The 17,268-nt window shown below is 39.4% G+C and overlaps 1 protein-coding gene across 1 annotated transcript in view; it reads right to left on the bottom strand.

Annotated features, from left to right (window-relative positions):
* Positions 1–274: 274 nt before the first annotated feature.
* LOC116716291 (dystrophin-like) overlaps positions 275–17,268 on the bottom strand; it is a 235,817-nt gene continuing 218,823 nt past the window's right edge. Inside the window, exons 59-70 of the mRNA XM_032557211.1 lie at positions 15,722–15,879; positions 14,544–14,710; positions 13,518–13,629; positions 12,561–12,697; positions 11,292–11,330; positions 10,327–10,392; positions 8,942–9,007; positions 5,603–5,761; positions 5,102–5,345; positions 3,987–4,101; positions 3,803–3,892; positions 275–1,792 (exon numbers count right to left, since the gene is read on the bottom strand). Of these exons, the coding sequence (XP_032413102.1) occupies positions 1,680–1,792; positions 3,803–3,892; positions 3,987–4,101; positions 5,102–5,345; positions 5,603–5,761; positions 8,942–9,007; positions 10,327–10,392; positions 11,292–11,330; positions 12,561–12,697; positions 13,518–13,629; positions 14,544–14,710; positions 15,722–15,879 (1,466 nt within the window). The 3' untranslated portion in view covers positions 275–1,679. The remainder of the gene's footprint in view (positions 1,793–3,802; positions 3,893–3,986; positions 4,102–5,101; positions 5,346–5,602; positions 5,762–8,941; positions 9,008–10,326; positions 10,393–11,291; positions 11,331–12,560; positions 12,698–13,517; positions 13,630–14,543; positions 14,711–15,721; positions 15,880–17,268) is intronic.

Below are 17,268 nucleotides of genomic sequence, written 5' to 3'. Positions count from 1 at the left end.
AGCCGAGGGGTGACAGCCAGGTGTTGACGCTTCCGCCGCAGTTTTTGACCGCTGCGGTGGAGTCTTTGTTAATATTGTAGTTGACCTCGGAGTTACTGGGTTCGTACACAAATTTTCTCGTCTGAATTGAGTAAAATCTAAATTTGCACGTCAAGAAGACCTTTGTGACCTAATTTACATACGTTAGCTGCTCATCACGTCATAAAAAGCTAATCTAACAGTATGAAACTGGCTAGTCATCTCATACACATGTCAGAAATAAAGCAGGGAGGCAGTCAACATAACGGCATGCTTTATTGGTATACAGTAAAGCATTTTATAGTACAGTAGTAAGGCATACATTTGATGATATGTTGTGAAGTACCGACGTATTATTTGAAAAAATTAGGTGAAAATGACATTCTTTGAAATAGAAAATTAAAGAAATCAACTTGGGTCAAAATTTCAAACTCACTGGGTAATGCTGCAGGAATCTGATGAAAAAAATAATTTTTTTTTCTTTTAGTCGCACGTTAATTTCAGAATTCCTCACACAGAACGAAACCAACTTGCTTTGAACCAAAGACAAAATGTAACACAAAAAACCAGATTAGGCTCGACAGAACATTCAGCGTCCACCAGTGTTCAATTAGAAATATCTTTATGATTTTTACTAATCTTGGAGTGTGGAACTGATTAGAGGTCAAATTAACATCCAAACTTCACCTGAGGTTAAGTTAATAACAGGTAGTGGAAATCAAACAGTTAAAATGTTCCTCTGCCGCATGGATCAAGGCTTTGACCGTTAAAAGTTTCTAAACTGCGGAAGACTTTTCTGTCTCTGTGCAAAATGGGAGCAGATTCATTGTTCTGCTTGAGATGATGGAAAAAATACATCTGATCAAAATTTGGTCTGCACTTGAACACTTTGACCTTTGGAGAATTTAACATGTTGATGCAGCCAAGCCAGAAATCTGACCTTTTAGGGAAATGACGCATTTGTAGTTCTTACAAATGTAAGATTTGTGATCAGCTGCAAATCAACGTGTTGAATTTGTCTACCAAGTAAAAAGTAAAAAAAAAAACCAAAACAACCTTTGTTCAGATGAGGGGAGTAAACTAAACAGTGCCCTCTAGTAACTCTTCTTGATGCAATGATGGTGTGTGAGGTCTTTTTCTTTCTTTCTTTTAAACTTTGCTTTACTGTTATTAGGATCATCAGAGCTTGTATTGGGTATTAATATCCATCCAGTTTCTAAAAAGTAGCATCCCTCCCCTCCAAAAAAAACCAACAAACTGTTATGAAGTTTTAGGCACCACACACTCACACACACACAAAGAGAACTGCCTCTTAGAAAACACCCTCATTGTTACAATCGTTAGAATCTAGTGAGAAATGCTTCAGCTCGTTTCCCCAGTTAGAAAGAGATAGCAAATATACGAGGACACTGAAGACGCCGTCTCTGTTTCTCAACCCCGCTTCTCGTTTTGTACAATTGCATAGAAGTTTAAAAACCAGCTCCTTTTAACAATAAAACAGGATGTTTTAAGAAACTACTCAAATCTTAGATTTTTTTTTTTTTTTGTACTTGTTGCTTTAACTGCAATCCTTCACAAAAATAGACATTATATTCTCTGTGTAAACGGGTTCCAATCCAGTTGTTTCGACTAGAAAAGCATGCGGTACGATGGAGGGGGGATCAAAAAGGACGCAGGAGTTCCACGCTGCGCTCGGCGGTCATGGCGCTGACCAGTGACTCCATGACGCGGCCCAGATCGTCCGCCATGTGGAACAGGCTGCCGATGCTGGGACCTGCAGGGAGACGATTCGGATCACTAAAAATAAAAGGTAAGTGACTTTTTCCTGGAGAATCCCAATTCTTTAACCTCTGAACTGTCACCCTCAAAATGCTAGTTTGTAGGGCGATGTCGTCGCTCCAGTTAAGAGGTTAAATTGTTTATGTACCATCAGGGATACATTTTTTCACAAAGAAGAAAAATGTTTTCATATGCTATATAATAGACAAAATATGTTGGCATATGAAAATCTCTTTCTAGGAATGTTTCATTATTTTTGTCAATAACTTTAAATTTGAAGAACTTTGTGTTTTTTACAGTCAGTTTGTTAGTTTAGTAGCAGCATATTGACCAGAGGTCAGCAACTTTCACACTTTGTAGACCCAACGTATTTTACAGCACAGTTCACTGTTAGAAACCCAACTGAACAAAAGTTACGTTTTGGAAGCTGAAGGTTTGCAGACCTCTGACCCTCGATGTGGAACCGTCCATGCACGGCCGCTTGAACTTTCCAGATTTTGTCACAATACAAAAGCAGAAAATAGCAAAAGCATAATTTGATTTCAAAACGTTTTACTAGTGCAGACTGAAAAGTGTGGCATGCATTTTGTCTTCAGGTAAAATTGATACTGGAAGGCGAAAAACTCTGGTGGTGTTGTGTCCGTAATGCGATAAAAGTTTGTTTCGACATTTGTGAAACACAAAGCAAATAATTTTCTGACAATTTAGTAGCTCACGCTTTTGTCTCAGAATTTTATTGCATTTTAATCAATAACATTGCAGCCTTAGCTTTGCATAGAAGACTTTAAGAAATCTTCTATAAGCTGACTGAAAAGGCTGTTTGCTATTCTTGTTGTGTTTACTGCAGTATGGCTCCGTGTTTAGCGCCAGACTTTGTGCTAAAGGGCATTTTGGGCCGTTCTGTATGATGTTTGCAGTGGACAAAGCTAATCATGTTGCAAATCAGTGTCAAAACTTGGATTTTTAAATTTATTTATTCAAGAATGCACTGCATGTCACACTTTTCAGAATTTTTTTATGACTATAAAGCATTTTAAGTGAATAATTGGAAAGTTTAAGCATCAGAAAAATTGTGTTGACGTTCAAGAAGCAAATACAACAATAATTTGGTCTATTGTTGTATGACAGACGACTACATTTCTGCCTAAAAGCTTAGATATTCTGTGCTGTCAAAAGTTGTACATTTGCAAGAAGTGACATGGAATCTTTTGTGAGTTTTCTTTCCCTTCATCAGATTGACAAATCCCGGGTTCAGACTCGCCATGAAGAAGCAGCTCCAACATGGCAGATGTCAGAAAACTTGAGTTTTGCTTTCTTTCTTATAGATGTGACACTTTACAATGTCAGAGAATATTTTAGTTGTGATTTAGTCTTTGCAAATGTACACATTTTCAACAGAATATCACAGTGTTTTCTTGTAAATAAGAGAAATTTCCAACAAAACCTCCAGTTAAACCTCCTTAATGGTGAAACTCTGCCTCCTGCTGACAGAAAATAGTAACTGCAGTCTACTTTCAGCTGTTTTATTGTAACGGTCAATTAGCTAAATAAATCTACATCCTCAGCAAGAAAATTTCTTCAAACTTACAACTAAAATCAGAGCAAACTACATGCTACCAGTTTGGTTATTTCATGGTGCAAACAAGCTCTAGAGATGAAGAGGTGGGGAGAGGGAACACTGAGCGACTGACCTCATGGATGTCCCCTTCTCCCGCCTGGATCACCGAGAAAAAGGAAGAAAAGACACGAAGAAAGAGGGAAAAGTCATCCTTCTGTTTGGATGTCTAAGCAAATTAGGCTAAACTTAGTGTTTCTAAACTACATTTTTGAGGAACAGGAGCACAAAGAAGAATAAGACATAAAGAGGAAATAAAGTTTGGAATATTTTCAGACCTGAAACTAAACCTTGCAACTGAGATTAGAAAAGCGACAAAAATATTCAGATCTTCTAATCAACATTGTTCGCCTCGGCACATTTGTGTAAAGGAAGTGAAGAGCGTTGTACCCTGGCTGTGAGGGAAAGTGTTGTTGAGCTGCTCCACCACTTCCTCCAGGCCAGATGCATCTTGGGAAGGACTGGAAAACTCATCATCGCCTAAAAACCGACAAATCCTTTGATGGTTTATAAACATCAATGGAAGCAACCAACCGTTTCCTGCTCCACTGGCTGCAGGGTGAAGGCTCTTTACCCATTGTGTCAGTAGTCTGGCTGGCTGCCACGCGCAGCAGCGGCAGGGACGAGTCGGAGCGCTGGGAGGAGGTGGAGGGGGAGGAGAGGGCCGTGCCATTCACCTTGGAATCCGTCTGAAAAACACACACACACACACGCACACACACACACACACACACACACCTGAGTGAGTCGTCGACCGCCACCATTGCTGAACCAGAGATAACGTCTGACCATGACTGGCCAGATGTCACTACACTGGTGCAAAAGGACGCCTGAGTTCATTGCATAGAAATACTCAATACACATTAATGATTATGTTAATTATCATATTCTATTTGAGTCCTGGAACATTTTGTCACCGGTCATGTTGACAGACATTTTAAAACATCAACACTTCTGACTACTTTTAAAATTAAATGAAACAAAAATAATATTTTTTGCATCAGATGTTGAAATTTCCAGGTTTAAATTCGGAATATTTGACATTACAAACTTTAGCTTGATGTCCAAAATGGTTTGGACGTCTAAGGAGTTTCACTGAACTTGGGCTAAATTTAGTCTTTCTGAGCATTTTTTGGTTTAGAAACATAAGTTGGAATGTAGCCATTTTGGACGTCAAGCTGAAGATCGGAATGTCAAATATTCAAAAAATAATATATTTTTGTTTCATTTGTCACGTGTAATGATGTTTTACAATGTCTGTCAACATGACTAGAGGCAAAAAGTTTAAGAACTCAAACAGGATATGATTCAAAATGGTTACCTTTCATAGGTAGCCATTTTGGCTGTAGGACTATTTGTCAACAAAGTTTGATACCAACAAAGTATAAAAGGCAGTCCCACTACTGAGGCACTTTTACCTCAGTAAAAGGCATTTTAAACTTGTTAATTTATTATGGAGTTCCTCAAGGCACCATTCTCGGGACTTTTTCATTCTGGTCTAATTTATCTAATTATTTACATCTAATATGGAAATACGGGTTTAGAACTAAGTTGCTTATTTGGCAAATCAAAAGCAGAACCAGTTTTAAACATGGCGGCCATATTAAATTTGTCTTTACGAGTCGGCTCTTTTCTCTGGTGCAGCTCACAGTTGGTGTTTGATGTATTTAAAGAGACGGTATTGATTACCTGCTCCAGAAGCTGCCTCAGCCTGTGCAGCTGGGACTCCAGCTGTTTGTTGTGGTCCTCCAGTATCTGCATGCGGGCCTCCAGGCGACCTTTGTGCTGCCGCAGTAGCTTGGCCTCGGCGATGAGCTCGGCGTCTCGAGCGCTCTGCGGCGACACCGGGAGCATCTCGGGCGGCGAAGGCAGAGGGGACAGACCTTTCCTGTCGTGGGCTTTTTTCAAACGGTCATACTCGGCCTGCAGCTTCCTGTAAGGAGAATCGCAGAGTTTCCACTCAGAGCTCCCGGAAACGTATTTTAGTTACAATCAGGGGCAGTTTTTTTTATTCATAGTACCTTCATATGCGGGGGGGAAAAAGTCTACTGGATTTTATGTTTTTAGGCTTAATTTCAACTGTTGGGGTTGCAAAGTTACTGAAAACGTTTTGGTTGGGATGTGGAAGTGAGTTTTGCTCCTACTTTAAAATGGTTTAACGAGCATTAAACACCGCTTTCCTCCACTGACCTGTTCTCCTGCTCCAGGTCACCCAGGACCCTCTCCAGCTCTCCCTTCTCCTCTGTTTCCATGGAGATGAGGATCTGGGCGGGGCTGCGGGGCTGACTGAGAGGAGAGCCTTGGTTCAGAGACTGGCAGTAGTGCTGGATCAACATGTGCTCGTCATCGCTGCAGATACACACACACATCAAACATACCCACCAATGATTGACACACACATTCATAAGGTCACAGAGACACCGTGGCATGGACGTGCATGTGTGAACACACACGCACGCGCACACACACACACACAGGAAAAAATGGAGAAAAAGAAAAGCAGAAGGTGAATGAAGGAGCAGCAGAACAGGACTGGAACACAGATGGAGAATCTGAAGCTCAGAGAGAAGAACAGGAAAATGTTTGACTGAAAATATTAACATTGTTTTTGTTCTTTATCAATAAATGAGCAGTTTGATCACTGCTTTATCTTTGATTTTATTTCTGTCCAGCCTAAAATCTAATCATGAAAAGTTCTTTGAATCTTAAACTGGATCATTCATCATTAAGATTTGTAAATGTAACCAACTGTTGGCACAGAAGAAGAATAAAATAATGATAAGGAACAAAAACAGGATTTATTTTTGCTGGCCTACAGGTTGGGAAAAACATTTGCCATCATCTGAAAGTCTGTCCTGTGTTTGGCTTCATTTTGTACACACTAAAATAAAACTATGCATCACTTCTCACGACACTAAGAGACAAAAAGATTTGTTCAAACCTGACGCAAACATTTCATCCTAAATGGAAAGCTCTGATCATTTTACATGAAAGTGTTTTAGATTGATTCAGTTCTTGCGTTACTTTTGGGGTTCCTCAAGGCGCCGTTCTCGGGGCACTTTCATTTAACACACCATGTTCCAAATTATTATGCAAGTGATATTTTCTCAGATTTTCTTAAATGGTCAATGCAAATGATGGTCAGTATAATTTTCAAGTCATAAAAATGACTTGAAAATTAATTTTCATGATTTACAGTATAAATCAAATTTTACTAAACAAAGCTCCCCATGAGGACAGTAAGTTTTTCAAAAATAAAAAACTCAATATGCACTGTTCCAAGTTATTATGCACAGCAGATTTTCTAAACATTTTATGGATTATAAAGAACTGCAAACGGTCATTCTTTGAATGTGCAGCATGTACTAAAATCAAAAGCTATTTCAATCAAAAACATCTTAACAGACAGAGTTCCATGTTAACATTGGACCTTCTTTGATATCACAGCACAATTCTTGATCCATTGAACTTGTGAGTTTGTGGAAAGTTTCTGCTTGAATTTCTTTGCAGGATGTCAGAAAACCTTCCCAGAGCTGCTGGTTTGATATTAACTGCATTCCACCCTCAGATCTTCTGCTTGAGGAAACTCCAAAGGTTCTCAATAGGGTTGAGGTCAGAGGAGGATGATGACCACACCATGAGTTTCTCCCCTTTTATGCCCATAGCAGCCAATGACACAGTGGTATTCCTTGCAGCATTTCATCTTCATGCATGAAGATGATTTTGCTACTGAAGGTACAGCTCTTCTTTTTGAACCATGAAAGAAAGTGATCTTTCAGAAAGTCCATATACTTTGCTGAGGTCATTTTCACACCTGGTCGGCCCCGACCAGCTCTCTCCTCAAAGCATGACTCCACCACCTCCTTGCTGACGTCACAGCCGTGTTGGGATGTGGTGGCCATCCACCACCAATCCACTACTGCGTCCATCTGGACCATCCAGGGTTGCACAACAGTCATCAGTGAACAAGTCTGTTTGAAAGTTAATCTTCATGTACGGCTGGGCCCACTGCCACCGTTTCTGCTTGTGAGCTCTGGTTAGGGGCCCAATAGTAGGTTCATGCACCGCAAGCCTCTGGAGGATCCTCCACCTTGAGGTTCCAGAGGGTCCAGCAGCTTCAAATAACTGTTTGCTGCTTTGTAAGGGCATTTTAACAGCTGCTCTCTTAATCCGATGAATTTATCTAACAGAAACTTTCCTCATTCTGCCTTTATCTGTACAAACCCATCTTTGTTCTGAATCAGCCACAAATGTCTTCACAGTACGATAACGTTTCAGTTTTCGTTAAATATCTAATGTTTTTATACCTTGTCATACGGCACTACACTATCTGATGATTTTGGTCAGCAGAGATTCTTTCTCTTTCTCTTATTGCTTGAAACCTGTGGCCTGCTTAGTAATGTGGAACATCCTTCTTAAATAGATTTCCTTTAATTGAGCTCACCAGACAAACTAATCAACCTGCTCTCTGAAATTAATTATAGTGATTCAAAGAGCCCTGACACACAATACCATCTAGAAATCTAATAGCACAACAAAAGATTTGATCTTTATGACACTTAAATCCAATTTGCATAATAATTTGGAACAAGGTGTAGTTGTACGCTTCCTCTTAGCTCAGTACTACATCATCACTTATCAAATGTATGCTGATAATACATTTTTCTCATCATAACTGCAACAAAAATGAGATTTTGAAGCCAAAAACTCTGAACTTTCACTTGATGAGGCTAAAGAGAGCAGAGCTGGCTCAGGCCAAAACCTCACCAACATAAATTAGCCAACTATTGTCCTGGAAATGTTGCCAGAATTGTTTTGTTGTCCTATCAGAACAACAAAACAAAAAAATAATAATAATTCTTCATTTTTTGCTTCTTAAACAATCTAGGAAACATGTTTACTCTGTGCACTGGCTCTGGTCATTTCTTGGTTGATAAAGCCAGTGACTGGACATCCTCTACTTGTTCTCTGATAAAGTTGAGTAAGGAAGACAAAGTCTCAGGAAGATCGACTACAATCAAAGAAATACGCCCGTTTTACTCCTACTGGGTTTTGTGTGTTGTATTAATAGAAACTGATAAATAGGTGAGTTTTAATAGTTGAGCATTAAGTGTCCTCTCTCTGAACTTTGCTATAGATTCTTTGACTAGATGAAACTCTAGATTTCGTAGGTAATACTGCAAAAACGATTGTTTTTTAGAAGGGAAATAAGAGAAAGTTATTTAAAACATGGTTGTGTGATGAGTTTGAATATGTATTCTTACATACATTTCTGGGTTTTTGTTCATTAATCCAACAGAATGTTGAAGGAGGACAATAAAACTGAACAACAGATAGTCAAGGGGGGAATTAAAAAAAATAAAGAAATAAAAGATATGACTTTAAATCCAGAATACACATTTACAGATGAGTAACACAGGCAGCCAGTGGAAACAAGGACGACAGAAGCAGCCGACACGCAGAAAACCAGTCAGAGAGTTAGGAGGACAGGGTAGAACAAAAAAAACAAAAACAAGAAGCTGTTCTCACATGCTCTCATTGGGTGAGATACTGTCATTCAGATAAGAGCCATTACGGTTCTCCATTTCAGCTAACCTGTGGAGGGGGAAGAAACAGAGCAGTCAGTCTTAAAACCAAAGAGGCTCTTCTCTTTGGTTTGTGATCCGTCAGCAGCTCTCCAAACCGGAGACCGACAGCTGGCTGTCAGCTTCAGGGGCTTCCATCAGTTCCAGAACATTTCAAGTTCTGGTTGGATCATTAACTATGATGATTTCTGACTGTTTCTTTTTTTTTTTCTCCCCACTTAGTGAACCACTTATTGCGTCTTGTTTTATCTTTGACACAATATACAACAACCGCTCTGGATCTTTATAAGTTTACAAGTCAAGAAACACTTTATTGGAATTATTTGGGGGATTTTTTTAAAATTTGGAAATAAAAGTGTATAATACTAGTCAGTGTTGAGCCACGCTGGATGCTTTAGGTTTACCTTCCAGGTTGCTAGCATATGTTGTAAAGATGGCTAGCGTCTCAAAGTGTACCAGATGATCTGAAGGCTTTTGTTCAGAGACTACCTGTTAGGTAGAAAGTGGTCAGTCATGTCTTTGGTGTATTCTGAAGAAGCCCAGCAGGGATTTTTTTTGAGGCGACAAACTGTGATGATCTTTGCCTACTTTGTTGGCAAAGAGCAACACAATTTGGTCTCATCTGACCAGAACAATTTCGTCCATGTTAGCTTGGAAATTGGTGTCTAGTGTCTTTGTTCTTGCCACTTCTCCAGGAAAGGACAGATCTGAAGTTATGGTGAAAACCATCTACATCTTCCTTCCAAATAACAATTCTGTATCACATGGTGTGGGAGGTCCTAAAGGGGTGGATTCCCATTTATGCTAAACCCTTAGTGATGCTTCCCCATGTTGTGCTCCGTCACAGTCATTGCTCAACCTCCTCAAAATTAGATTTTGAACAAAGAAACAATAACAACATTGAGGCCATTTTTCTAAACTTTGTCAGTATACTTAAGAGTGTGGTTATGCAAACAACAAACTCCTGAACAACAGGAAGCTGCCATATCAGCCAATAAAAACAGAAGTTGGTGGTGATACTTAGCGGACACAACTGCCAAAAACACAACTCCCCTTGACCCGCTCCTGCTGCCCCCTTTAATGCATGTTCTCAACCCCTCGTGTCCAGATACAACAGTAGGGAAAACTCAAAATATTGCATAGATTACTAAAATAATTAGCAATTATTGGCCGTTAGTTGGGAAACTTCCAGGGTTGAGGACAGCAGCATGGAATATGAGTGGAATAAAAACATAAGTAGGGGGTGGTAAAGACTGCTGCACCACATCATGTTAGCAACACCTAATGCCAGGAAAGCAAGAATACAGAGTGTGTGTGTGTGTGTGTTACCGGTTGGCGTAGTGCTCGATCCGAGAATGTGTGTCGTCGTGAGAGAGTTGAGGGGACGATCCAGGCCTGTAAGAGAGAAAGGAAAACGAGACGGCATGAGTCAAAAAGGAAAGGAGTCAAAAAGGAAAGGACAGTCGTAACTGGAAATACCAGACATTGGATAAATGGTTTATCCTGCTTTACGTTGATGATACTGTGATTTATTCAAAAGTTTTAATATTCTTGAATAGTTGCAGTAATTTGCCATATGACTAATATGACTTAAATAGACTGATTGCACACAGCACTATGCTTATTTTCTTATTTAAAATAGAAAATTTAAAATTTTAAAAATTCCAGTTTTCTGTAAAACTGGAATTCAGTTTTACAGAAAGTTTTAAACATCAGACACAAACATCCATGTGTATGTATGCACTGAATGCTTGATGGCATAGGTTGCGCTAGACCTTTTTGTTGCCCATCATTTTTACTGATGTCTATTAAAAAAATAGAAGTTATTTTAACCCTTCATTTTTAAAACTCTTTACAACCAGCTTTAAGAATAAACCTTTGCGGCTCCTGCTCACAGACTTCTGCTCTGACCACTGTGTTTAATTAATGTCTTTATGAGACTTTCTTTTTCCAAAATGAATTACTGCACAAGAAAAATAACCTTTTGAGTTGTAGTGGTTGTTTGACATTTATTTTAAGCTCCGGTTGAGGAGCTGATTGGATTAAGGATGTGAGGTTATTTTCATTATTGTTGGCGATCTGTTCCTGGTGCAACAGATCGCTGTAACCTCAAGGTGGTGACAAAGTCCTGAGCTTACTGAGCCTGCTTCTACAGCCTGCTGAGTGCTTGGATGCCATGTTTTTGTTTTTAAATAAAAAAACAGATGCTAACCCTAACCCATCAGAAGAACAAAATAACTGGATGGAAATACAGCAAACAAGCTGCAGACTGAGAGTGTGTGTCAGATACTCACGCATGGTCTACAGGCCAGAAGTTGATCAGAGTGACGGGACTGGAAGAGAAACAGCATACCATCATTACAATTTTATCTCTCTACTAATATTCTTCAAAGTTCAAAGTGTGCACCTTTAGCTGAGTTTTATTGAGTAAAAGGAAGTTAAACATCCACACAAAAGCTAAACATAAGGAAGGTGTGATAATGTGTTTGTTTAGCATGGTAGAAGAAAACAGTCCAGTTACACATTAATCTAGCACCAGATTCCATTGCACGCTTATGCTACAGTGGAAGATTCAGTTTCAGATGGTTTTTATATAGTTATATATTTCAAATATAGAAAACATGCAGCTAATGTTCTTGGTATATTTTAGAGATCTTCAGCCTTCATTCGGTTCTGCTGACACAAATTCAGCAAATTAAATTTTGATGCATTTATTTTGGACTCCAAAATGCTAATGTTACATTTATTAAATGCTGCTAAATGTTTGTTTTCATTCACGTAAACTCGGAACAAAGTGGAAACGTTTTCAGGTCCTCATGTCCCGTTTGGCTGTTTTTCCCAGAGAACTCAACTGTCTTATTAAAGAGGGAGTTCCACAGGGTCTCCCTTTCAGATCACTTATTTTTTCACAAATACTCTTTAAACAATTCTTATGTACTTCTTTATGCTGATGATATAACCCTCCACATCTAAATAATTCAAACGTAGTAGTTATTTTTTTGTCTGATATAATTGAAATTTACAAAAGTATTTGTCAGGGCATCTTTAGCTGATATAAATGAGTAACAATTCACTTCATTCTTCTTCAGCAAATATACAATTCCTCAGTGCAATACCAATAAATCTGAAAACAGCTTTTTGTATTTAATCGGGTTATCTTTGGATTCTAATAACATTTGAGGAACAGCAGATTTTGGTCACAGACCCAGAGGTGCAGTTCGCCTCGGTTGTTATCTGAAAGCTTAGACGTTGATGTGATCAGACAGTCCTGCATGAAGAAGCTACGCTTGACTGGGAAATCTAAAATCTAAAAACCCACTCAAAACTCACAACAATATCAGGAAGCAATATTAACTTGTGGTTGGTCTTTAGGTGTTTGTTATGCTTCTGTCCTTTTATTCTAAGTTCAAAATTTAAAGAGAGTGACCCTTGTAAGTTATAGCAAATTTAAGAGTTGTGTAGACTTCTTCTCTAGGTCAGAATATTACTTGTGTCTCTTGTCTGTATTGAGTGTGTGTGTGTGTGTGTGTGGGTGTGTGTGTGTGTGTGTTTGTGAGCCCCACGTTTCCATGTTGTCCCCCTCCAGGATGGTCTGGACGGGCAGGTAGCCCATGCGTGGGTGTTTGGCAAAGTAGCGCTTGGTCCTGAATTTGTTCTTCAGCACCTTGGCAAAATCACGCACATCCTCCCCTGATGTGGTCTGCAGAGACAACGCAAAGAAGAGGGTCAGAACTCCAGAAGACACACTTTTTTTAAATGGAAAAACCAAAACAAAATGTTAAATTTAAACAATGAGTTGGTGACGTATGTTTTTGAAACCCATCTACATTTACATTACACAGCTGATAAGAAGTCCTGCATCATGGTTCCTTAAAGAGGAATCTAAAGTCTCACAATTCTCATCTGTTGGAGAATTTCCTCAGATGTGTCGCTTTGTAAAGATCCTCCAGCCTACTTCATGTTGTCAGACTGGTCCTATTTAACAACAGATGGTAAAATTTGTCCAGAAAATATATTTTCACTAAAGTTACTTCATCCTTTAACATGGAGGACAAGCTTAGATTTACATGGGACAAGGCTGGTTCATGGACTTGATCCATGAAATCATTTAAAAACTGGATTCTCTTTCTCTGATATAAAATTTGCTTTGATGATCTGAAACGCAACTGACGAAAAAGTAAAAAATAAAATAAAATCAAGAAATCTTTAAGGTGGCAAATCATTTTGCTGCAATCATGGACAAAATCTGGACTAGAATATGTTAGATTACGTTTATGGTCACTGTGCCAAGATATAAACTTCAAATTTCAAAACTAGACGGGGACAAGATGGAGTGGAGAGCCATCTTGTAATCCACTTAGATTCATTTGAATGAAAAGCAATAAAGAACGCACTTTGTCTTCCATGGTAACCATCACTAACAGAAAATAATTCAAAGCACAATCAGACTGCGTATTAGTTGGATGCAGCTGGACTCTTAAACGCTGCAGGATTCTTTTTCAGGTCTGGCCCAAACATACCGGAGTGCAGTATTCCACCATGGGGTATTGCATCTTGTGTCCCTTGGCAACGCGGCCAGAGAAGAAGCAGCTTTGGCAAATGTCATAGTTGAAATGTTTCAGGCTCCGATATCTTAAGAATAAGAAAAACAGAATACATGATTAATAAGAGAAGAAATGAGGAGAGGAACACACCAGCCATCTTTTCCAGTCTCAGTTATCCATTATCTAAAAGGTTTTTTTTTTCTGGTTTTCTCCTTTCCTTCTCTTCTTTTCCTTCGTCTCTTCTGCCTTCTTTGTGTCTTTCTTTTCAACTTCTTTCCTTGTGTACTCTCTATTTTTCTGAATCCATATACTGCAGTTTATTTGACTTTATCTTTTAAAATCAGTTGTATATGACAAAAAAAAAACTCTGTAAAGAAGATAGATGAATAAATGTAGGACATTTGTTGCTCAGAGTGTATTTTTGTTTATGCATCAGGCTACCACTCTGACATAAACCTGACTGAGGCTTTACTGTGAAAAAGCCTCTTAACTGTTCTTAGAAATAAGCTGAGTCATAACCAGGGTCAGTTAATAGAAGAGTTATGATCTCAGTCCTATTATGGAGGCATGTTTACATCACGTTACGGTTACCATGGCATCTGGCAGCACACAAAAAGGCTGAAGTCAGCTGTGGGAAAAGGAAAGATACTGTCGGCATAATACATCTAACAAAATAAAATATGAAATAAGAAAAATGAATTATGGAGGCACCGATTGCAGTTTTCTGGCCGATCACTGATCTTTGAAAAGCCTGGCCTACTAATTCGGATTTTCCTTGATATAGATTTTTTTCTTTTGTCTGAAAAGTCACCAAATATACTGATGAGATGGGTGGATAAGATCAGTCGATCCCAAACTTAAGGAAATCAGGACCAATTCATCACATTTCAACTAGCGATGCGCCGATCCATTTTTTTTTGGGTCCGATACCGATGCAGTATCGGCTGATCGAGCCACAGATATTAATATTAGATCGGTTTTGATTTCAATCACTTCACCCACCTGAACCCAATGATGGGACACTCCTTGCAGATATTGCACTTGGCTTGGTGCTTGGCGGTTTCTGCAGCCGCGACCCGGTGCAGGACCGGGAGCCAAACCATAGACTGAGGCTCCAGACGCATCCAGTCCAGGAACATGGAGGCCTCCAGCTCAGGTTTGTTGTTGGCCTGCAAAGAGAGAGAGAGAGAGAGAGAGAAACAGAACTTAAAGACGAATGCGAGACACCCAAACCAGGAACTGAGCACATCAGTCCATCTATGCTCACATTTCTGAAAAGAGAAATTTTCTTAGAAACTTCGATTTTGGAGTAATAAAGAAATTTTAGGTTCAGAACTTATTGAGATGCATCATTTGCTTTTAAAAGTAAAGTAAATAAATTACCATCAGTTATAAAAATGCTACATATATCAAATATAGAGTAAAATAAATTTGACGTTGTAATTTAACGCGCTGAAATTGGGTCTCTGTCTCTTTAAGAAGCTCCTGACTCTTTCTGAAACTGCGCCTTCAGGAAGTCGTCACAGCATGGGTCCTCTATTAACCCTTTGACAACATTTTTACCAGCATTGCACTGAGACGTAGCTCCTATAATGAATATAACGTAGTAGGTGTTTGCTAATTGCTACTGGCTAGTCTGAAGAAGCTGAGTGGGGGAGTCGGCTGTTCTGTGAGGCGGAAGCTTCAAATCTTGGAAGCTGCAAAAACATCACCTCGAAGCAGGAACTGAGTCGCTTCAAGGTGGTTGCCACGGGAGATTAAAGGATTTCCCAAACATGCATGAAAGAACAAAGGAAACACTCCAGGTGTGTTTTTGTTGAGGTAATAACATTATAACATGATGTAAAGCTCAAAAAAGTCGATTTTACACCATATTTTTCAAAGTGTCTCTTCAGGGAGGAGTAACCAACTAAAAATCACAACATAAACAGAGAAGAGTTAGCAGGAAAATGTTCCCCTTTCATTCCGTTTCCCCACAGAAGCAGGACAGCCGAGTTAAGACTACAAAGTTGACGCCAGCTACTGATCTGGATAATGATAAGCTGCCTTCACACCGCCAGGCAGGCAGGCAGGCAGCGGGGAAATGAGAAGGCAAGTAATCACATGTAACCCAGCAGAATTAGCCAGTGCTTGTGTCTGCATCCAGGTCTATTCAGACCGGTTCTGATGGAGGCACGTACAAACTGGAAGCAGCTGCGGACCGAGGGCTCGATGTTGGAGCCGCCGAAGGACGCCACCTCGCCGAGCTGCCGGGGGATCTGGATGGAGTCGTGGAGGAGGAGGCCCAAACGGCGCTGGTCACAAAAACCCGTGGCGCTGGCGACCTGTCGGAACAAAACTGGAGATGCAAAGGGGAGCGTAGAGAGAAGGAAGAGAGAGAGAAAGAGTTGAAAACTTTTTTAAAAAGGATAAATATCAACTCATAATACAGTTTATGATAGCTTGTGCAAAATAAATTTGGACTCAAAATAATAGTGTCACTAAAAAAATTATAAAACATTACAATAAATTCACATTTTTATATATATCCTTATTATAAAATATAATTTTCTTGTTCTAAAAATATTTTTAATGTATTTTTCTAACAAAGTAAACAAAAATGCTTAACAAAAATATTAAGCAAAAATGTGTGAAACATGGATTTTAACCATGCTTTGTGTGATGCACCGATCCATTTTTTTCACTTCCAAAACCGATGCCGATATCTGATGTCTAGTATCGGCCGATACCGACCCGACAGAAAAACAGCCGAATTGGCTTAAACCTTTTCTTCTTTTAAACATAAATGCACTGAGTTACACATTTAAGTACATCACACTTAAATACACCGATAGCTTCACAAGCTAACAAGTAAAAACTATTTTAATTTATCCACTCAGTGCAATGGACCTTACCAAGCTCCGCCCACAACCAACCTAGAAAATCCCACGTGGCCGCAAGTCTCACAAACAAAGCCTCGCGGCGCGTTGTTTCTATGTAAACGTGGCGTCTTCCACTTCGACTGATTCTCTACAGTGTATTTCTGACTCAATTAGTGCATAATTTCTACCGGATTTTCACAATATATCAGCTACTACAATGGACAGAGGAACTAAGAAGTTCATGTCATCTTTTTTGGATGAGATCAAGGTGTTTGAGCCACGTGATGCTTCCAACATTGTTCATGTCACAGCAAAATGCTTTCGCTCGATGAGGAAAACGGCAGATCCACACACCCTCTACATCAATATAGCTGTGGACAAGATCACTGATGCCTATTGTTCTTGGAAGGCTGGGTAAGTCGGGCATTCATCGTTTTGTAGGTTACTTTTGAAATCAGTGGGTGATTCCTGGGGTTTGTTGGCAAATGTTTGAGTATGCCTAGGTCTGATACACTGTACTTTGTGCTAGAGTGGCTAACACGAGTAACAGTTTAGTCCAAAGCCTTTTCTGCTAAAATAAAATCTTTAGCGTATGTCAGATACAGACACATTGCATATTGATCTGTTTAGCTAACGTCAGACTGTGTAGCAGACACAACACCCAACACAGTCGGGTGTAGAAGTTGTATCAGTACTGTCATTATGCTGTACTTGGCTAACGGGAAGCGTGTGTTTGTGAGAGGGCTATGCCCATTCTACACTACCACGTAGAATGGGCATCAGCCAATGAAAAACGGCCCCTGTGGTAAGGTCCATTAGCATAACAGGCTATGTAAAATAAATAATAAAAAAACTGAAACTGACAA

This window comes from Xiphophorus hellerii, chromosome 24 (assembly GCF_003331165.1).
Source record: "Xiphophorus hellerii strain 12219 chromosome 24, Xiphophorus_hellerii-4.1, whole genome shotgun sequence".
NCBI classification, from domain to species: Eukaryota; Metazoa; Chordata; class Actinopteri; order Cyprinodontiformes; family Poeciliidae; genus Xiphophorus; species Xiphophorus hellerii.
This window is presented reverse-complemented; position numbering and strand designations above follow the sequence as displayed.